The sequence below is a fragment of the Gopherus evgoodei genome, chromosome 1 (assembly GCF_007399415.2).
Source record: "Gopherus evgoodei ecotype Sinaloan lineage chromosome 1, rGopEvg1_v1.p, whole genome shotgun sequence".
NCBI classification, from domain to species: Eukaryota; Metazoa; Chordata; order Testudines; family Testudinidae; genus Gopherus; species Gopherus evgoodei.
In genome coordinates, this window is record NC_044322.1 from 3,778,738 (window position 1) to 3,800,895 (window position 22,158).

The following is a 22,158-nucleotide window of genomic DNA, read 5'->3' on the forward strand; positions in this document are numbered from 1 at the left end:
GCAGAACAGCCGTAGGTGCCTCTGGACTGACCTTGTGGGTCCCATACTATTGGTTTTTAACCCTTTCCTGGCTGTTCTTGTCTTGTCAGGATTATCGACAGGGGATCGGAATCACCTACATTGAGATGAATGTGGGGAACGTGAAGGACGTGGACAGAAGAGGATTTGATCTGACGACGCCTTACAGGATCTTCAGGTGAGGAGGGAGGTGGTCTAAGTGCCGTGCCCCATGGGTGCTGGTCCCTCCCCTGCCGTAGAGCACGGGGCTCCCCCCGGCCACCCCATTCCCCCACACGACTCTCTGGTGTCTTTCAGCTTCTCGGCAGACTCGGACCAGGAGAAGGATGAGTGGGTGGAGGCCATGCAGCAGTCCATCGCCGAGGCCCTCTCCAACTCGGAGGTCGCGGAGAAGATCTGGTCGGTGGAGGCAAACCGGTTCTGCGCAGACTGCGGGTCGCCCAAACCCGACTGGGCCTCCGTCAACCTTTGTGTCGTCATCTGCAAGAGATGCGCAGGTACGGGCCGAGACCAGGGGGCGCGAGCTGGGGGGACGGTGATGGACCAGTGAGCGTAGAGCATGGTGCACCCCTGGCTTCAGCAAGGGGACCGGGCTTTGCCTCTTCCTCCGTCACCCCAGACTGGGCCGATCCTTCTCGCCCTCCTCAGGAATTGCCTAGACTTGTGCCTGTCTCAGCCATTTCGGAGGCAGGGGCAGGAACCCCCCTAGTGGACACTTGTGGAATTGCCTCCTCCAAGGGGAGATTCTTCCTAACTCAGAAACAGGGACCTGAGTCCTTCTGACGCAGGATCCATGCAGGGGCCGTTTCAGCCGGGTCCAGACAAGGCTGCTCATTGCCCAAGTGCACGTTCCAGTCTGCGGGGGGCTCCAAAGCCAGGGCGGGACTTCACTGAGCAGCCCGGCAGCTGCAGCAGAGCCCTGAGAGGCCCTTTCAGGAGTGTTTGTCATTAAGCATGTCCAGGCTTCTGAGTTTTGCCAGCCTAGCTGCGTTGGCTAGAAATGTGAAACAAATCACCCTCTTCACCAACACAGCTGTGCCAGCCGTTCCCCTGGTGGAGACAGCTCTGCTGGCAGATGAGCGCTTGTGTTGGCTTCGCTAATGTCCGTCAAGGAGCTGGCGGAGCTCTGCCAGCCAAACTCCTTTTTCCTGCATGCGCTGCCTCTCCACTAGGGGGCTCTGCTGGCAAAGCCGTACAGGAGTAGCTTGACCAGCAGAGACCCTGTAGTGTAGACAAGCCCTGAGCGGACGGTATTAGTCCACTTCCCAGCGGCCAAGGCAATGGGCTGGAGAAGACCCAGCAATGCAGATCTTGTTCCAACTCTACTAGCTGTGATTCTTTGGCAGTTGTCTGCATTACAAAACTGCCATGGGTTGGAAAAACCAGGGAGACTGAAGTGTTCTCCTGTCTAGAGCGGCACCCTCCAGGGTAAAGTGGAGGCATGAGGAGGGGGGATGCTTACCTGGCACTTAGCAGGATAACCTCGCCTTAGCTGATACCGTTATCCCTTTCTGCAGATGGGGAAACTGAGGCAGAGAGGCTACAGCACTAACCTGAGGCCACCGAGCAGAGCCACTGCTTGGCTCCTGGAGTTCCTGGCTCTCAGTCCATGAGGCTGTGCTGCTGTCCCTAATGAGATGTTTGCTTTTGTTTGTCTGACCCACAGGAGAACATCGGGGGCTGGGGCCAAGCATCACCAAAGTGCGGAGTCTGAAGATGGACAGAAAGGTGTGGACAGAGGAGCTGATTGAGGTATCGGTGCAGATTCCCATTGGCTGGCTGCTGGAAAGGGGGCACTTTCGTAGCCATCTGTGAAATCAAGCCCTTATTTGATATTCAGACACTTGCGGGGCTTGTGGCAAACGGTACAGAGCCAGAATGACTGGGTACCTGCTTCTGGGAAGTTCAAAACTGCCAGTCAAACCCATGCGGGCTGATTCTGAGCTCCCGTACCCCTTGGTATCTGTATTCCCTGATGGGCGCTGCTGTGATGTAGAATCACCAGCTTTGCTTCTGTAGCTTCCACCCTCTGGAAACATTCCCTATTGCTCCCATGGATCTGGAAATAAACCTGCCCCGATGCCGCCATTCAGGGTGCGAGCGTGTCCGGGACCAGGAGCCTGAATGTGCCTGGCTGCAGATAGCCGAGCTGGCGGATCAGTCATTGCCGAGGAGCTCGGGAGTGGGGAAAAGGGACGTAAGGCGTTAATAGCGCCCCTGCACAGCTTTGTTTGGAAGGAGGAGAGGCTGAGCTGTCAGGAGTCAGAAACAGCTTCACTGAGAGCAGTGGGAAAGCTGCTGATCCAGGCACGGTGACTGCATCTGGAGTAACCGGAGCCCGGAGGGCGTGGGAGGCTGTTTTGTTCCTGCAGAAATACCGAGGATACGTTCTCAAGCAGCAGAGCCGGCTCAGAGGTGACGAAAGAGGCCGTCCTCTCCTAGGGTCCAGTCTGGAACTGGCTGAGGCTGGCCAGCGTCTCAGGGTACGTCGCCACTGGATCAGAGGTGTGACGGCTGCCTTCGTGGACGTTCCCGAGCTCGCTTTGCCGGAGCTTGAGGCACAAGCAGTGAAGCTGTGGCAGTGCAGGCTAGCCATTGGACCTCATGTGCCCAGGGTCCCCTGCGCTGCTGCTGCTTCGCTGCTGTTGGTACCTGCTGGCGCAGGGGTGTGTTCGCATGCTGCTGTCACACCTCTCCCTGCGGTGGAGACAGACCCTTAGCGCTGTCACTTCCCCGTGTGGCTGCCTGAGCTCTTGGCCTGCTGTAAGTTTTATGCTGTGCCCATCACCAAGCTCTTTGGTGGCCAGTGTGGAATAGATTGCTGGCTCTCAGACGGGCTCCTGGTGATCAGAGTAGGACAGGATTCTCCCCGGCAAGGAGTCTTGATGTTCCCTGCTTCCTTGCAGCCACTCCCTGGATGTGTGCACCTCTCGTAATCAGCCTCTACTTACAGTTCCCTGCCCAACTACGGGGGGTGGGGGGGGGCAGGCAGCTCCCATAGAGCCAGACTTGGGTGGGACTGCGGGGAGCGAGATTCTTCACGTGCGAAGAGCGAATGGAGGCTGCTGTCTCAATCAGCGCTGACTGTGAATCAAGAGTGCAGCGCAAGTAGGAAGAACAAAACCGAGGTCTGCAGGAGAGAGCGCAGTGTGCATATGCATCTCCTCTGACAATCTGCACAGAGCAGGACACAACATGGCTGCCTCTTGCTCTCGGCAGGCAGCCTTGTGCTTAGTGAGTTCAGGAAGGGATTCCTGTACCTCCCTCTTGAATCAGATTCAGGCCGCCCCATCGTTGTGTTCCCTGCAAACCCTAGACTCAGAGACTTTAGGCCGAGAAAGACCCTAGTGATCATCTAGTCTGACCTTCTGCACTTCGCAGGCCACAGAACCTCACTCATCCCACTTGCAATAGATCCAAAGCCTCTGGTGAGTTACTGACATCCTCCGACCCTCTCTGCACACCAGAAAAGACCATACACATCCAGCACATGGATCTGGAGGTGGGGTCTGACCGTGCACTCAAAGTAGGCAGGAGCGTGGAGGGAGCTGGCAGAGGGACGCAGACACCCATCGATACCTAACGCCTGGATGCTCTCAATAAACATTCCCTGACACGAACGGAGCCAGCGCTGCATTCTGAGAGTGCTGGCACCCAAGACGCCCCTGGCTACCTCTTGCGTCTCCACCTGATCTGGGGCAGGGGCCATTTCGCTTCCCCATCTGCCCCCCCCACCACGGTGACCTTGGCCCGCCGAGGGGGTGACGGCTGAATGTGTTGCAGAGGGCTGCCCATTTGGGAAGCTGTGTTAGCCACAAGGGAGAGCCTGGCTCTGCAAAGCCCTGCATAGCCTGGGCTCTGGCTGTCTGCGAGAGCGCCCTACGGTCAGCCAGCATGCCTGCGCCAACAGCCTCTGATCGAGGTTCTGGGGCAGGTCGTCTGTCTCCTCTCATCCTCCCCGTCGCTGCACCTGTGACCTGGCAGGGATCCCACCTTGGCCTGAGACAGCTGCCGTCTCTTCACATTTGGACCTAGCATCTGCTCGTGGGAGGTAGATCACTGGCTGCACAGGCCTCAGCACGGCTCTGCCTCCATCACACACCACAGGGACTGTCCCCTCTTTGGCTGTTCTGAGGCAAAACCAGATAGTCATCGGCCTGCCTGAGTCATCCCCATCAGGAGCCCGGCGCTCCCAGCCCCAGGCAGGCTGCTCCTCCTCGCCGTCCAGTCAGACTCAGGGCCCGCGCCAAGGAGCAGCCAGGCAGGGGCTGAGCCTTCCCGCCCTTCTCTAGGACAATGGGATCTGGAAGCAAAGCGTGGCATGCTGGAGATTCATCTGCTACCAGGGTGGCCAAAGTTGCTTGCAGCTCGACCCATGTCCACCCAGAGCCTGGCTGTGTCCGACATCTGCGTTCCAGACACCTCTCCCCGCCCCAGAGTCAGCTCCTGCCTGCGCCTGCTTCCCACGGCTGCATCCTGAAAGTGCTTCCAGCTGCTCTCCCTAGCTGTGGGTGGCAGGTTTCTACTCTTCCTGCTCCAAGGCTACGTTAACCCCCAATGGTCCCCGCCATGTGACGTGCAGAGAAATCAGCTGACAGCAAAATGGGGATGTTCCCCCCATAGATCTCACCCCCCTCCGTACTTCCGCAGCTCCCTCTCCCCCCAGGGAGAGACCAGGACCCTCCACCACTGTCAGTTCCTTCTTAGACCTTCTCCTGACTTTCTAGTCCCTTCCCTCTCCCCGCTCTGATACTTGCTCTCTTGGGAACTGTTTAGCTGTGGTGATGATGGCGTTTTCTGTGCACTGCCCTGTTGAATTACAAAGGGCTCTGTTCACTGCCGAGTCAGGCAGCCATTTTGTGTCCAGGGCAGTGCAGACAGTCAGACACACACACGCTGCACTCTCCTGGAATCTGCATCTTTGTTCTTCCTTGTGTTCACCACCAACAGTAAAAGCAGTGCCCTTGGCCTGTGCTCAGGAGCAACCCTACAATAACAAACCAGTATGTGAAGCCCTGTGCTTGTGAACAGCCCTACAATAACAAACCAGTGGATACAGCCCAGCACTTAATTGCAACCTGACAATAACAAACCAGTGTGTGTGTCCTGGAACTCATGAGCAACCCTTTAATAACAAACCAGCATGTACAAACCAGTGCAGGAGGAAGAACATCAGTAAGGAAATGTGTGACTCAACAAGCAGAGGCTGCTCTGGGTGAAAATGAGGAGCAATCGCTTTAAAACGTCAGTGTCCTTTTTGTAACCTGCAGCTGGAGCCGACAAGCCTCCGTGCGGCTCAACAGAGGTTATTCTGCGGCAGGAAAGGGGGTGGGGGATTGGCTGCCCTGCCAGACCATAGGCTCAATGGCTGAGCGGTGTTCTCTGGACTGGGATCCATAGGAGAGGTGTGTTTGGGCCAGCCAGGGCCCTCGGGGCAGGGAACAATTGCAGTCTGGCTGAAGGAGCAGGGAGATGAACGAACAGCCTGACGATTAACTGGTCTCCTTGTCTGTCTGCAGACACCACACAGTGGGGGATTTCACATATGAACAGCAAACGGGACTCCCACATCCGTGCTGGGGCATTCAGTTACCAGCTCTCTCCCCTCTACCCCTGGTTCTTATACTGCTGCCCCTCCCCGTGGTATCTGATCTCCGATTCATAGGTTGGTACGCCACAGAGCCAGAAGGGGCTGCTGAGATCACGTCATCTGATCTCCCGTTGAATCCAGGCCGTGGGAGTTCCTGGGATTCATCTGCTTGTCTGTCCGTCTGTCTCTTTGTTCCATGTGCACCTGGCCCCTTGCCCAACCTTCCCCACTCAGCCCACCCCTTGGGAAAAGCCTCAGGGAACACACGGGCTTTGCACGTGCCTTTGGGTGAGCCCATTGGGCTGTTGGACTGAGTGTTAATGACGGGCAGGTTGGTGCTGTTCTCCCCCTTTGACCACACCCAGAGCTGTGCTAGGCACCAGCCCTACACGGTTTGTCTCGTGTCCAGCGGAGATCCATGGGGGATGCGGGAAGGGTAATGGGGAGGCGGTGGCACTGGCACAGAGGTGCCAGTCTGTGCCGCTCACTCTGCCATCACTGTTTTTTATCCCCAGCTGTTCTGCCAGGTTGGGAACTCCGTGGCGAACCAGTTCTGGGCAGCCAACGTGCCCCCCAGCGAGGCCATCCATGTGGCGAGTGGGAGCCAGGAGCGGAGACGCTTCCTCATAGCCAAGTACAAGGAGGGCAAGTATCGGCGCTACCACCCACTCTTCGGCAACCAGGAGGAGCTCAACAAGGTTGGTGGCTAGTGGTCTCGAGATCACATTTCAGGGGAAGGACTGGTTCTGCAGGCCTCTGTGCCGGCAAGGGGTTTCCATCGCCTGGAGACGGTGAGCGGGTGGGGCCTTCTCCACCCAGGGCCTGCGTGCTAAAGCCTCCTTCAACACTGGATTTTCCTCATCGTCTTCCACAGAGGGCAGCATGGCCTAGTGGGGAGGGGCTCAGGCCTGGGAGCTGGGATCTCCTAAGGGTGGTTCTGTCTGACTCGCTCTGGGAGCTTTGCCCAGCTGCCAAAGCCCAAATGTTCACAAATGGGCCACCGATGGTGACACTGATTTTCAGAGGGGGAGGTACCCACAGCTCCAGTCGATAGCACGAGAAGCTGTGGGAGCCCAGGCAGTGGCCCGAGTGGTGAGCCTCACGTCTGACCTCCTCTGTCCCTAAAATCTATGAAATCAGCTCCAAGGTCTTGCAGGTTGATCACCCAGAAGAGGCTGCCTGGCTCCCTGCTTCGTTTCCCCCATCTGTGAAATGGGCATGCTCCTGTCTGACCAACAAGTGCTCAATGTAATTGTCTGTGATGTGTGTATTGTATCCAGGGGAGGTTGTGATGCACGGGGGGGAGGGAGTGGCTCAGGGTCGGGCTCTGTGGGAGTGGTCAGTAGTTTGCCTGGTGCTTGGTTAAATGTTGGTTTTCAATAAATAGATGTTAAACTGACGCCTGGCCTGCTCTTAGCCTAAAGATCCCAGGTCTCGACCTGGGAGGGGAATCCAATTGTTCTGGCCAAATTCCAGTTAAGAAATAACATTCTGTCTCCCTGAAATTCCCTCTGCAGTGTCTCAGGTATGGTTGTAACGTGTCATGAAATGTTGCTTGTGTGCTATTCAGTAGCTGCTGTGTGCCACCCCAGAGGTGACTGCATTTCAGACCTGAATGAGAGTGATTCCAGTGTACAGTCTGTAGCTTGCTTTGTGGCAAATGGGGTCTGTATAATTGCCAGTTCTTTTCCTCAGCACCAACAGTGCCCACTGAGCTCTTGATCAAGTGTGTGGGGGTAAAACAAACGCTTTAAGTTCTCACGTTGCAGTGACCCTGTGGGGCAGTCAGAGACTCCTTGCACGGCAATGGAATCCAGGCCAGGACTTAGGTGAGGGCCGCGCAGGACTGTGCCAGGAGTTAGAGAGCTCTGGAGAACCACAGGGTCTGTCTGTGTCCAGCAGCCTTAGTATCGAATTCAAGTATAGTTCCTTGCAGACCCTGGCTGGCTTTGGAGGAGAGCTGGCACAAACGCTTTCCTTTTCTCTGTCCCAGAGATGGCAGCTTGTGTCTTCCAGTTCAGGCAGAGGCTTCCGCTCTGAACAGCTCTCAGAGTCTCTTCTCTCTCCCCCTGGCTTTCTGCAGGGGATTTGGTCCCTGGCTGCATCTCCACTCTGCAGATGGGGGGCCGCTTAGTCCTGAGATCCCAGGTCCTCCCCGGGCTGTGGGGAGGTGGCTGGAGCTTTGCTCTTTCTTGGAGCTAGAAAGAAAGGAGAAGGCACAAGCTAAAATAATCCACTCGGCAAATCCAGCGGGATACCGCAGGAGGAGCTGGGTGGATGGAGTGATCAGAACATCGGGGTCTGGAGTCTTGGCTCACCCCCTCCCACCTGGACCTCTGGCATCATCCCCGGCCCACAGTCTGGGCAGGGATGGTGTCTCTGGCCTCTGCTTGCCAGGAGCTGGGACTGGACGACAGGGGATGGATCAGTTGGTGATGACCTGCTCTGTTCATTCCCCCTGGGGGAACCTGTCAGTGGCCATTGTTGGAAGACAGGACACTGGGCTGGATGGACCTTGATCTGACCCAGTCTGGCTACTCTTATGTTCTTATGTCACCCAGGCCGTTCTCCCTGAGCATAATGCTGCATTTGCTTTCTTCCCGTGATCCTATCCACGGGGCCAGTGTCTCCCCTCGTAATGCTGGGAATAGACCATGCCTGAGGATCCCGGCTCCTCCAGGCCCGCCATCCACTCCTGTGCCCCACCAGCCCCTATCCCTGTACCTCGGGCCCTGTTCGTTCATGCCCCACACGCAGTCCGCTGGCAAGGCTGGTCTCACTGCTGCGACAGGGGTGCTCTAGCAGTATTTGCCCCAAGTGCGTATTGGTCTTGGCTGCAGCCTGTAGGGAGAGAGGCTGGGAACCAAATGTCAAGACCATCCAGGGACCTGGCAGGTTCATTCATCTCTTAGCCCAGTACAAAGGTCTGAACAGGACAGACTGAAACTTGCATCTGGCCTAGATCCCATCCTCCCTGAGGGCTAGTGGCTTTGTTCAGCCTGAAAAGAACTGATCTTGACTGAACAACAACTCGAGGGCTGGGTCTCCCGCAGGCACCTTTGCCATGATCACTGTGTATGTGCAGCTAGGAACCGCATGGGTACCCTGGTCTGTTCCAGGTGTCGACAGTCCCTGAACACCAAATGGCTTTCGAGCCCCCAGCTCATTACAAGTTCCTCTTGCAAAGCTGGCCGAGCTTGTAAGCATTGCAGGGCGGGGGGCAGGAGTGGTTGGCCCAAGTGTAACACTCCTCTCCTCCCCGCGCCGTGGGTGGACAGCGAGTTTTGAACCAGGGCGCTTCAGCACCGAAGTCGGCATGAGCTAAAGGAGTAGCTCCTCTAGCACTAGTAGACTGTTATCCTCTAGTGTCTCAGTCACTAAGGGGCAATATGATTCACACACTGTGCTGCCTACTTGTGTTGCTTAATTGCTGTTATTGGCCTCTCACACCAAGTGAGTGAAGTCTACTGGGACTCAAAATCACTGCTTCGGAAGGGTCATTAGCACCGTAGCCCGGACCTCTGCTGCTTGAGCAAGAGGAATAACTTTTGGCTGGTAGTGGTAGTAAGAAGTTATCCTCTAAAGAACCAGCCACCAGAGGGGGATGCACTGTTACCCTGGGGGCCTCCAAATGACCTTCCTAAACACTGCAGCATAGCAGACCAACCCCTGTGATACTGTTCTAAAGGAATTCTTTCCCGGGGGCTCTATCAGGGAACTGAAATATTTTAAATGAGCTAATTTCAGAGAGCTATGTTGAGCATCCCTTTAAGAGACAACTTGAAGCCCTCACTGGTAACGGCTGGTGACAGACATGGCACCAAACGGGAAAGCGGATTTTTTTTCCATGCTCCAGGCAAAGTTGGGGGGACGGTGGGAGGAGCATAATTCACTTTTGAACTCTTTCTTTTTTCCTTTTGCTTCACACCCGTGGTGAGGATTACGTGGGAGCAGTGACTGGGCTGCAGAACAACAGAAACCAGGCTGGCCGTATCAGATTGCAAGCCGCTTTCCCTCCTGGGCTTTGTATTTTTGTTTGCTTAGGAAGTCCAGTCCCCGCCCTAAGCCTCTCTTGGCTGGCTGGGAGTTGGAGAGGCGCTCTGGAATTCCACATGTGGGCTTGCTTGTTTTCTCCCTATACAGAGGCTGTCCCACCCTCTCGCTGTATGACTTCACCCAGGGCTCCGTAAAGGAGGGATTAAAACCAAAGCTGCTCCAAACTTTCTCCCCCAGTTCAAGCCCCTTTCCCTTCCCCAGCTGGCCTGGAAGCCAGCTCTCCGCTGCAGCAATCAGCAGCCCTTGCCTGTGGCGCTTTCTGCCTCTGTCCATCTTTGGTTTCCAGACTTTTGCTGAGCTCAGCTCGGAGCCCCCACAGCCTGCCCGGGTTTTAGCTGGTGAGGGGGCTTTGTCATTCTCTGCTGATGCTCTGCCGTGTCTCCAGAGGCGACTGGACTCATCTGTTGCTTTCCTTGACCTGTTGCAGGCCCTGTGCGCTACGGTGACGACGAGCGACCTGGCTGAAACTCAGTCCTTGGTGTTCTGCGGGGCGGAGGTGAGCTGCTTCTCCGGGGACCCCGACTTCCCGAACCCCATCGCCTTAGCCGAGCAGGCTGGACAGAAGCTGCAGATGGAATTCCTGCTTCATAACAAAAACTCAGGTAAGAGGAGCAGGTGGGACCGGGCAGTGGGAATGCTGCCGCTGAGCTTGCCTTGCCTGAGAGAGACGGGTGGGCTGGGCTAGTGGTTAGAGCATCAGACGCGGGCTCTGTTCTCTGCTCCGTTACTGACTGGTTCAAGGTCACACACCGAGTCACTTCGTGTCATTTCTCTCATCGGTGAAATAGGGCTGGGTACACTCACCTACCTCGCTAATGAGGCTTGGTTTGCAACGCGTGGCAAGTGCTTTGAGATCCTCCGCACTATGGAGGAGGGGCCAAGTGTGGATAGCAAAGTTGCAAGAACTCTGAAGAGATCCTTCGTGGGTTTGAAGCATTAGCTTGGAGTGTGCTAGGTCCCTGGCAGAGCTATTTGAAACTGGGCGGTGTCGGTTCACATGAGCCAGGGCTTTGGTTCTGTGGGTCCCATGTGAACCCAGAACTGCCCTCGCCCCGTCCCTGGGCCTGCTCTGAACTCTCCCCTGCCTCCTCTTGGCCTGACTCAGAGCTGAACCTCCTAGCCCCAGTGTGGCTCAGGGTTCAGCCCCAAAGGACCAACTTTGGCACAAACACAGTCTTTGGCGTGTAGCTGAAATCAAGCTAGTTCTGGTCAGGCTTCCAGGAAAGTTTCCCCCACCATTCTGGAGAAAGTGTGAGGGGTGTATGAGCACAGGCAATGGGTATGAATGAGGAGGGGGCTGATATGAGTGTACGTTGGCGTCAGCTGTAACACACATTTAAACCTGTGTTTAAAAGGCCCTTCTTACCCAGAGAAAATGCAGCGAACAGCCCAGTTGCAAAGGCGCCGGGAGCGACAGCTTCTCTCCCACCATTCTCATGTGCTGGTTGGAATCTGCCTGGAGCATCTTTCCGTGTTGTCCTAGCATGCCTCAGCAATCTAGGGCAGCATCCGATGGGAGGGAGCCCCGTTGAGCCGGAGCCTGCAGACCCTCTCCTGGGGGTCTGAAAAGTGATGTTCTTTCCCCTGCTTGGCCCCTGTGCTCCATCCGTATGAGATGAGAAGGAGTCAGGCTTGATTTGGCTCTTTGCTGCAGCAGCGTAAATCAGGAGCGACTCTGCTGAAGTGGGAAGGAAGGGCAAGCTGGGTGGTGGTAGGAGCTGCTGGTTCCTATTCTGCCTGGTTGCACTCTGCCTGTTCTCAGTCACACAGTCACCGGGAGACCCAGTGTGGAGCTCCGCCTTCCAGCCCATTGCTGGGACCTCTCCGGATGCCAGCACGCCTAGCGTCTGCTCCCGTGAAAGGCGATGCAAAGCTCCCGCCGACTGCCATGTCCCGCGCCGCGCTGTTCAGGGCCCAGCCGGTTCTGCTAGAGGGCTGTCACCGTGCTGCTGGTTCTTGGATGCCTGTGCATTCAGCGCAGCAGCGTGATGGAGTGCCAGCGGCAAAGGGTTGTCTGTCTCAGGTGACCACGCGTTAAGGCAACAGACCCAGGTGTTTTCAGGTGCTCGGGCAGATGGCTGGGGGAAGCATGACCCATCAGCTGCCCAGTATTCACCAAAGCGATGCTCTGCCCTGGGCTGCTCTGCATTTCCCGTGAGAGTTTCCGCCCCCGTCAGTGCTTTGCTGGGGACTGACCTGTGTGCCCTGAGCACCTGAGCTCCCAGCTGACTTCCTGCTCAGCGTGGCTCATTGCTTTGCAGCATGAGTGCGTCAAGCCACATACGAGCAGATCCTGGCCTCCAGGGGAAGATCCACTGTGTGCGTTCAATAGAATCCCTCCTCACCCTGCATCACCACAAACATTTACCCACCGGCCGCGGCCCTGCAGCGCTCGATGTTAGATCCCGGCAAGCTAGCGCTAGGGCACAACGGCCCATTTGCAAACAAGCCCAGGATTTGGTTCTCTTCTGGCTCATCTCTAATCTGCAGCTCTAGTTCCATAGGACAAAATCCTCAAGTCAGTCAAAGGGCGTCTCATTCTAAAGGCTTCCTCCTGGTTCTGGTATGTCTCTGGAAAACTCCCATTGATTCGGGTAGGGACCCGGACTTTGCAGAGGAGAAAAAGGAGAGGTAATGTCCATCATCCGGAATACAATGCCTGGGAGCACAGTGCGGGCCAATCGATCTCTGCTGTTGATCTCTAGTTTAATCTATAGACAGCTCGCTCATGACCGTAATATCTGGGTGACCTATAAACCTCTTGAAGTTGTTAAATTTATGGGAGGGGTGGAGGGAGGAGAGGGGGAGAAATCTGGCCCAGCAAGTTTAGAAATGTCAGCACAAAAGTAAATCCAGCCGGTGGGGAGCCCTCTCCAGCCTGTGCATGATGAATCAGAGACATCTGAGAGCTCTTAGATAAAATAGTCCCTCTCCTGGGGCCATCCCGGGCTTGCTTCCTGCTGTTTGCCTGCAGTCCAGTGCGCTGAGTCGTTTTTGCAGAGTACATTTCTGGCAAGGACATAAGGGCCCTGTCTATGAGGGATGGGCAAATCAGGCTGGAGAATGTGCAGTCCAGGCTCAAAACTCGCACAGAGCAAGTGCCCGAATGCTGATGTCTCCCCCATCGATCATTTGTACAGCTGGGTTCCCGATGAGGCCAAAAACATAAGGGCTGAAGTACCACAGGAGGGGCTGTTCGTCGGGTATTTTCAGCCAGACCAGAAAGAGGGAGAAGCAGAGAGCTCTCGACAAAGCTGCTATGCCCAGATTGCCAGCTGGCAGAGCCAAAGGTTTCAGATAAGCATCTCTGCTGTAAACAATCCTGGGCAGAGACCTCGCTTCTACACCACCCTATCCAGCCCCTGCTCCCTGGGGAACAGCAGTAACCCCAGAGTTTGCACCTTTCCACCCCAGATCTCTGAGCACTGCACCAAGGGGCCTGAGTATTGCCACCAAGGGGGAAACTGAGCCCTGGAGCCATGAAGCGTCCATGGCAGTGCTGGGAATAGAACTGAGATCAGCTTTTAAAGCAGGCCCGTCCTTTGGCCACCTGCAGGATTTTGTCCCTGCCCTTGAGGGCCGGGACTTTATCTTCCGCTGTGGTTTGGAAAGCCCTGAGCACTCCATCGGCATTGAAGAAATACTTGTTAGAGAGAACGACCTTCTGCCCTGATTCCTGAGCACCTTCCCTGTGAGGAGCTCAGCGCGCTACACTGACATGGGTGATTTCAGCTTGAATGGTGTCTCTGTGAGGAAAGGAAGGAATATCGTCTCTGTTTTAAAGATGGGGAAACTGAGGCACAGAGTGGCGATGTGACTAACGCAAGGTGTCTGTGGCAGAGCCGGGAATAGAGCCCAGCTCCCCTAGCCCCAAGACCATGCACCTGACTAGGAGAGTCTTTTTTTTTTTTTTCCCCTTTTTCGCCCCCTCAAGGTTAGCAGTGAATTCAGCACTAGTGCCGTGCCCCCGGGCTGGCGTCGCATGGTGTGAGGATATGGCTTTTGTCTCCCCACCGGCCTGGCTGTTGGTTTATGTTAGATAAACCAGGCCCTGTCTCTGTCCGGTTTGCGTAGCTCAGGAATCCCTTCCCTGACTTGCTGGTCACGAAGCAGCACAACAGAGCTGTCAGCTCGGAGAGACAAGCTCCGGCTGATTGCGCCGGCTCCTTCCGTTAACAGAGCGACGACAAGGGACTGTAACAACAGCGTCTCCCCGGCCAGTCCCAGGGCTATTGTTGTGGGGCTCTGTGACAGCCTGGTGGTGGGCCATTTCCGATGCCCTGCTGCAATCCTCACACAATCCGCCTGCCCCTGCGATTGCCTTGAATGTGCCCTGCCATACTGGCACCATCCCAGCCTCCCAAGCAGACCACCAGGCCTGCCTCCAGGGCTCAGATGCCCAAGGAAGGGACCTCTATGCCAGGATCTCTTCTCCAGGCCCAAGCAGCAGAGTAGGAGAGGTACCACTGCAGTGGTGCTGCCTGGGGAGGTTAATTTACTGCCCCCTTGTACCTGGACATGAACTGTTCCCTACATTCAGTCTAGCAGTCCTACTGCTGGAGCCTTCGGCCTGGCCCCGCCGCAGCCCCTCTTCTTAGCACCAGGCTGGTGGGAAGAGATGAGCCTCGCTGCGCACTCTGAAAGGAGCAAGAGCCTGGCTAAGCGCGATCATCAGCGGGAACAGTGGTATGGCCACGGCTCTGCGCTGAGATCACCCGGCCTCCAGCCACAGCAAGTCTGTGCCTGGCCTCAGTCAGCCTCCACTCATTGATTTAACCCACCTGGCTGAGGGCTGGCGTCCCCCGTACCTGGGCATTGCTCCTCATAAGGATGTAAAGAGCAGCTGGGCAGGGTGACGCTGGAGGGCAGCTCAGCTCGGGCCGAGGGGCGCAGGAAGCGCCCCGTGTACACCTTGGGAGGTGGCAGCAGGAGGGGACGGGGCACTGAGTAGTAGGCGGTGAGAGGGTAACTGGAGGAGCCGTGAGTTGGCACAAAGCCCAGAGCTCCCAGGAGAGGCCTGTGTCGGCCGTTGCTAAGAGCACCAGCTGCAGCATGCAGGGCAGTCGAAAACTCGGAATAACGTGCAGACACTGCTCCCTACAGAGCACCTGGTCTCCTACCCCCTTCACCCTGCACAGCACGTCGCATCTCAGCTTCTTATCAGCCCCCAGGGGAGACAGGAGGGCCGTCTCCCCTATAGCTGGCTAGACATCGCAAAGCTAGGGCTGTAGCCCAGAGCTCCCCTCCGGCTGCCCTGCTGAGATAAGCCATGGCTGCTCAGCCCCTCTGCTTCTTTCTGGGGTGCTGACTTATCAGACATAAGAGGGGGCTTGGGGCAGCCTAGGCAGAGGATGCTGTGGGTGTGACTGAGGTCTCTTTGTTGGCAGGTGAGGGGTTAACACTTCTCACTCAGGCAGGACGGCCGCTCAGAGGGCTGGGAGTTGGATATAGTGTCTGAGCTCTGTCCCCCCCCGAGGGCTGTAGGGTCTGAAAGCTGACAAGCTGCTGGCTGTTGGGCAACCTGCGCTGTTGGTTTCAACCCAGCTCCGAGGGTGCACGTAACAGCTGTTTGTGGTCTCAGCAGAGAGGCCAAGGGTTAACTGAGCCCTGAAGACTGAACCCCTCTCTCATCCTTAGCATGGGTCCCTCCGGGCCAGATTGAGTCCTGCAGGCAGCGCCAGGCACCATGACAGCTAGCACCGGGCCTGCTCTAAGAGTGGTCTCTGGGGCTGCCCGGGGGTACTATAGAAAAGTGGCAGAAAGCAGCTTCTAGCCTGTGGCCAAATGGCTATTTTCATACGAAGCTGGTAGGTGGCCCTGACCACCTCAGGGTTGCTGTTTGCCCTGGGCTGCCAATGCCAGAGTGACGCTTGGCTCCTAGCCAGCGAGAGTTCAAATCCCTTGTCCGCTGGGCGCGGCATGCACCCAATGGGCCTTTAATGCTATTTGTGACTGCAGAGATCCCGCGGGTGGAAGCGGGGAGCAGCGAGGAGAAGCACTACTCGGTGATCCTGCCATCTGTCACTCACAACGGCTTCCTCTACAAGACGCCCTCCATGGCCAAGCTGGTGCATGAACGGAAATCCCGGGAAGGTAGGGGCTTCGGTGGTTACCTGCCGGGGAGAGGAGGCGGGCAGGGTTGGGGCAGCATCATGTGGCGTGGTGCTGTCTGAGGTGGCACTGTCCTTCTGTCAGGCTACAGCAGCTCGTTCTGTGGCTCAGGGGAAGTGTCTCTTGCAGAAAAAAGACCCAGCCCTATGCTGCAGAGAGTAGAAAACCCCAGGGCAGATACAGACGCACTCAGGGTTTCTTTGGTGATGGGGTGTGACCCAGGCCGTGTAGGGTGTCAGATGTCCCTGTAGATGCCTAGCATAAGCAGTGGCAGCTCTTGACTTCGGTTAACGCTGCAGCGCCAGCCCAGCTGTGGGAGCTGGAGTCCTGCCTGCACGTCATTAACAGAGTTGTTTGTGAGCTCCAATGTGCATACCCAGTGCCAGGACCAGGGTGGCCCAGAGGATAGAATTTGGCTGACAGACCCTTTGCTGGCAGTGCGGAGGTGTGGAAAGGGAAGAGCCCAACCTGGCTCTTGGATCCCCGGGGAAACCTGCAGGCCTGGCCATTGGACAATCCATTTTTTTTGCTTGGAAACTAAGCGGGTTTTGTCTGGGGTCCGTAAGCCACTGTTAACGCCGTGCCCCCTTTAACTCCTGTCCCCCGTAGAATTCAGCCGCCGCTGGTGCACCCTCAACGACAGCATCTTCAGCTACTACGAGAACGACCGCAATGCTGTGCCTAACGGCGAGATCAAGATGGAAGAGATCGTGTGCCTGGTGAACAACCCGCCTGACACCCACGGGTAAGGATCTGCCCACCCCGCATGGCCCTAGGGGGCCCCAGCCTGCAGAAACACTCTATAGGGAATGGGAACATAATGACCCCTCTCTGGCAAAGGCTGGAGCAGCAACGGTACCGAGGCCAGTGAGTGCTAATGACGTTGGGAGGGCCCATGGGCGCCGTCCAGCTATTTCTAGAGCTGTGTGCGTAACAAGTGAGTTTGGAACTCCCAGTGTCTGGTCACGGCTCTGCCGGTGACGTGCTTTGGACCCGTTACTTAAACCTTTGTCTGAGTTTCCCCATTAGTAGTACGGGACTCAGACCTACCTACCTTTGCGGGGATCATTTGTTGCATGAGTTGGCTGCATCGCAATAGGAATTCCTCGCAGCAGCATTAAATCTACCTTGCCTTGGGTCTCAGAAGGGTCTTTCCAGTCCCTGAGGAATTTGTCTCCTCCAGGGAATCAAACCACCTGTCCCTGAATGTGAAAGTAGCAAGGCTGTCTCCTAGGCGAAAGCAGAGCCTTCTGATAACTGTTCGTACCCGTAGCAGTGAGAGCGTCTTCCAGGCTGTCAGCTGTCAGCGTGCAATTCCTGGGCGTGGCTTACACGGCAGTTGCCTGATTCTCTCCTCACACTGGTGTAAATATGGAGCAGCATCCCTGAAGTCAGCGGGGTTCTTGAGCTTGGACCTGTAGTCTGGCAAGATCCTTTGTGGTCGCTCCATGGAATGGAGGGAGACACTCACAGTAGCCCTGGAGCCGGTCAGGCAGCTCTGTAGATCATCAGCATGTTGGCAGGAAGGGACCTCGAGAGGTCATCAGGTGCAGCCTCCTGCACTGAGGCAGGGCCAAGTAAACCCAGAGTAGCCCTGACAGGGATTTATCCAGCTTGGTCTTACAAACCTCTGGTGATAAGGATCCCACAACCTCCCTCGGAAGCCTGTTCCAGAGCTGAACTCCCCAGAGAGTTAGAAAGTTTTTCCTAATATGTATCCTAAACTTCTCATGCTGCAGATTAAGCCCACTGCTTCTTGCCCCACCTTTGATATACGTGGAGAACAGTTGATCACTGTCCTTCTTTAGAACAGCCCTTAAAGTATCTGAAGACTGTTCTTAGGACCCCCTCAGCCTTCTTTTCTCAAGGCTAAACTTGCCCAGATTTTTTCAACGTTTCCTCTCAGCTCAGGTTTTCTACCTTTGATCATTTCTGTTACTCTCCTCTGAACTCTTTCCAGTTTGTCCCCATCCTTCCTGAAGCCTGGCACCCAGAACTGGACACAGTTCTCCAGCTGGTAGACAGGGACAGTTACCTCCTATGTCTTGTACACACTTCTGTTGATACACCCCAGAATCATATTAGCCTTTTTTGTGGCTGCATCACACTGACGACTCCTGTTCCTTTTGTGACCCACTCTAACCCCCAAGTCCTTTTCAGCGGTACGACCACCTAGCCAGTTATTTGCCACTTTGTGGTTAGGCCTTTGATTTTTCCTTCTTCCGTGAAGTACTTTGCACTCATTTGGATTGAATTCCATCTCGTTATTTCAGACCAATTCTCCTATTTGTCAAGGTCCTTTTGAATTTTTAAACCTGTCCTCCCAAGTGCTGGCAACCCCTCCCAGCTTGAGGTCATCTACAGATTTCATAAGCATCCTCTCTACTCCATTATCTAAGTCATTAATTAAAGTATTGAATTGCACTGGACCTGGAGCTGACCCCTGCGGGACCCCACTAGATAGACCCTCCCAACTTGACAGCAAACCATTGATAACAACTCTTTGACTACGGTCTTTCAGCCAATTGTGCACCCACCTTATAGTAATTTCATCTAGACTACATTTCCTAGTTTGTTTATGAGACTGTCATGCGGACCTGTGCCAAAAGCCTTACTAAAATCAAAGTATATCATGTCTACTGCTTCCTCCTTATCCACTAGGTCAGTATCCTATCAAAGAAGGAAATTAAGTTGGTTTGGCATGATTTGTTCTTGGCAAAGCCATGCTGTCTATTCCTTTAAACCCCTATATCCTCCACATGCTTACACATGGATTGTTTAATAATTTGTTCCAGTGTCTTTCCAGATATTGAAGTTAGGCTGAGTGGTCTTATTATTCCCTGGGTCTTCCTGGTTCTCCTTTGTAAAAATAGGTGTTATATTTACCCCTCCCCAGTTGTCTGGGACCTAACCCAACCTCCAGGAATTCTCAAAGATAATTGCTAATGATTCCGAGATTGCTTTAGCTAGTTCCTTACGTACCCTAGGATGAATTTCATGAGGTGCTCCTGACTAGAACACATCTAACTTCTCTAAATATTCTTTAACCTGTTCTTTCCCTCTTCTGGCTTGAGTTCCTTCCCCTTGGTTGTCAGTATTGATTGTGTTGAGCATCTGGTCACCGTTAACCTTATTAGTGAAGACTGAAGCAAAATATGCATTCAACAGCCATCTTTTTGTCATTAGTTATTAGTACCTCTTCTCCACTAAGTAGAAGACCTTCACTTTTCTTCCTCTTCTTCTTGCTCCTAATGTTTTTAAAGAACCACCTCTTGTTGCTGTTTTATGTCCTTGCCAGGTCTAACTCATTTTGTGCCTGAGCTTTTCTGATTTTGGCCCTGCACACGTGTGCTGTTCTTTTGCACGCCTCCTTAGCAATTTGACCAGGTCTCCACTTCCTGTAGGATTCCTTTTTGATTTTCAGGTCATTAAAGAGCTCCAGATGCAGCCGTATTGGCCTCTCACTATTCTTCCCTGTCTTTCCTTTGCATCGGAATAGTTTGCAATTGTGCCTTTAATATTGTTTCCTTGAGGAACTGCCAGCTCTCCTGGACTCCTTTTCCCCTTAGAGTTTCTTCCCATGGGACCTCACCAGTTCTCTAAATTTGTTAAAGTCTCCCTTGTTTGAAGTCCATTGTCCTTATTCTGATGCACTCACTCCTTCCTTTCCTTAGAATCGTGAAATCTATCATTCCCCCCTGTTGGTCAGAAGCAAGTCTAAAATGGCTGCCTCCCACCCCCTGGTTACTTCCTCTGCTGTCCCTGATTCATTCCAAGAACTTACTGGAGATTTTGTGTTTTGCCATATCACTTTCTCAATCAAAGTCTGGTTGGTTAAACTCCCCCATTGCTACCAGGTCCCGTGGTTTGGATATTTCTATACCAGCCTCCTCCTCCTGTAGCTTCCCAGCAGGTGCCCAGGACTCTCAGAGCTGCTTTTGCAGTGAAGCCCTTGTTGTGACGAAGGAAACTGGGCCTGGGGACTGCAGAGCAGTACAGGGTAGTTCGGAGTAAAGGTGGAGCTGGGACCAGAAAGGGCTCGGGGTTAAATGAAATCCTCAGTGTACGTGTCTCCTTCCTTCCTTTGTTCTCACTCTCTCCCTCACGCAGGTTTGAGAGCACATTTGAGGTCTACATTGAATCGGAGAGACTGTACCTCTTTGGGCTGGATAACCCGGAGGCCATTTGGAAGTGGGTCAAGTCCATAGCCAAGGTAAGGGGCACCCCGGCGCTGAGAAGCGGTGGAGGGAATTTGCTAGGGGTTGAATCCCGGTCTGGATTTGAATGGAGCCTGGTCTCCAGGCAGAGGTGAAAATAACTCAAGGGACTTACCGGTATGCAGAGCCGGGGTCTTGAGCAGGCAGAGGGGGGGCCTCGGGGGCGAAGAGGCGTGGCCTCAGGCAGAAGGGGCGGGCCTTTAAATCCCCATGCCCATTAAATTGCTGCCACTACCCCAGGGCTCTGGTGGCAATTGAAAGGGCCCGGGGCTCTGGCTGTGGTAGCGGCGGCTGGGAGCCCTGGGACCTTTAAATCACCATCGGAGGCCCAGGGCTCCTGGATACCATCGCTACCCTGGGGCTCTGGCAGCGGGGCTCTGGTGGTCCAGGGCTCTGGCTGTGGCCGGGAGCCCAGGGCCCTTTTAAATTGCCCATCTGGGGAAGCTGCCCTCTGCTGGTACAGTCGGCTGTGTACTGGCTCTTGCCGGTACGCCGGACCAGAGCAGATGGGCTTCCTTTCACCTCTGTCTCCAGGACAGTTCCCAAGTGGAGCCCTGCACAGGGTGCTCTGGCAGGTAACTGGCCATGAGCAGCGAGTCTCGGGACTGGGACATTATCCTCGCTGCATGGTCCTGTCCTCTCAAATCACTCTATAGCCCAGTGTGGGGCTTGTTGACTAGGGCCAAATTTGGAAGTAATCTAGAGCTTACTCCCCTGGAGGCCTGGGGAACCAGATTCAGGGGCTGTGAGCAAGGGCGGCGAGTGAGTCCCAGTCAGGGTAACGCTGCCAGTGCAGGAGAGATTTGCTGCCTCTCACTGAGACGTGGGGACCTGAGGGGCCCAGCGAGGAGAATTCCCCAGCACGTAGGGCTGCAGTTTAGGACTGTGCCGGGGAGGCCTCTCCACAGCACACGCTGCTCCAGAGATTCTGGGGCCACAGCCCCTAGGCCGCCCTGGGGAAGTTGCTCTCAGTTAGAGCAGCCCCTGAGGCTGCTCTGATTTATGCCAGGTGCTTCTTCAGCTCTCAGCCGGCCCAAAATCCAGGTGGCACAAAGGTGGCTACCGCCAGCTTTCCCCTCCCACTGTCATGCACCCCCCCACAGGAGGTGCAGCTCCTCGGTGGGCTCTGCGTCTGGCTCCTTGTGCCGCTCATGGCTGGGTAGCTGTAATGACGCACAAGGGCTCATGGCTTCTCTCCTCTCTTCTCCCTGCCCACACCTCAGTCCTTCATCCACCCCCGAGCGGACGAGCTGCTGAGTCACGACTTCGAGCGGATCGGACGGCTGCAGTACAAGGGCGGCCTGAACTTGGAGCGGGCCAAGGAGGGCTGGTTCGCCCTCTCCCAGTCCGTCCTCTATGCCTTCTTCGAGGACAGTGACAAGGAGGAGACTGTGCACCTGAAGAAGCTGCAGGAGCTCTGTATGTACCACACCCATTCCTGCTTTCATGCTGTCCCTCCTCCTGGGCTCCTTGCCTTGCTTCTCCATAGAGAGGGGTCTGGTCCCTGGGCCTGACAGGCGTCATCCCCACCCACCCCACGGCTTGCCCCGTCCTTTCCCCTCGCCACGTTAAAACTCAGTGCTGGGAGTCTGACAGGCCACTGGCGTTTGTACAGAACCTGTGATCCTGGAGGATCTCGGAGCACGTTATGGGCCAGGATCACTCCCCTAGTGCTGAAATGCAGCCTGCTCTGGGGAGGAACCTGCCCATTGTTCTCTGCTAGCAATGCTCCACGATTACACTCCTAAGCGGAGCAGTGAGGGAAAGCACTCCTCTGATAGAATCTAAAGGTGGCAAGGTGGTCGCCCAGGACGGAGGGGTTAATACCCCTTCTGCAAAAGGTGCCCCAAAATCTTTCAGGTGCATCTCTCCCATGGCACAATGTCCCCCAACCCAAACTTGGGGCTTGGTTCAGTGCCAACTCCAGGAGGCTAGTGCCAACTGCTGCACCACTGTCCAATGTACCACCCGGAGAGAAGTCTGTTAGTGCCACCTCTCTCAGGGCCCTAGCTCCCTGCAGCACTGCTGTGAGTCTCCTCGTGTCAGCACCTCTGTTGGCAGCTGGGGCTTTGGATGGTGGGTCTTTCACCAGCAAAACCGAGCTCCGACCTCCGCCTAGTCGCAGGTTGGGGAAGGCGAGCTTCCCATGCTGGTGCAATCTTACGG

General features: G+C 55.3%; 1 protein-coding gene across 11 annotated transcripts in view; it reads left to right on the top strand.

Moving 5' to 3' along the window:
* Nucleotides 1–22,158, top strand: part of ARAP1 (ArfGAP with RhoGAP domain, ankyrin repeat and PH domain 1) — a 195,015-nt gene that overhangs the window by 132,418 nt on the left and 40,439 nt on the right. For all 11 annotated transcript variants that reach the window (XM_030556485.1, XM_030556495.1, XM_030556476.1 and 8 more), the window contains 9 exons: nucleotides 90–196; nucleotides 316–515; nucleotides 1,685–1,770; nucleotides 6,124–6,306; nucleotides 10,092–10,266; nucleotides 15,623–15,757; nucleotides 16,385–16,520; nucleotides 19,886–19,988; nucleotides 21,216–21,411. In XM_030556485.1, the coding sequence (XP_030412345.1) occupies nucleotides 90–196; nucleotides 316–515; nucleotides 1,685–1,770; nucleotides 6,124–6,306; nucleotides 10,092–10,266; nucleotides 15,623–15,757; nucleotides 16,385–16,520; nucleotides 19,886–19,988; nucleotides 21,216–21,411 (1,321 nt within the window). The remainder of the gene's footprint in view (nucleotides 1–89; nucleotides 197–315; nucleotides 516–1,684; nucleotides 1,771–6,123; nucleotides 6,307–10,091; nucleotides 10,267–15,622; nucleotides 15,758–16,384; nucleotides 16,521–19,885; nucleotides 19,989–21,215; nucleotides 21,412–22,158) is intronic.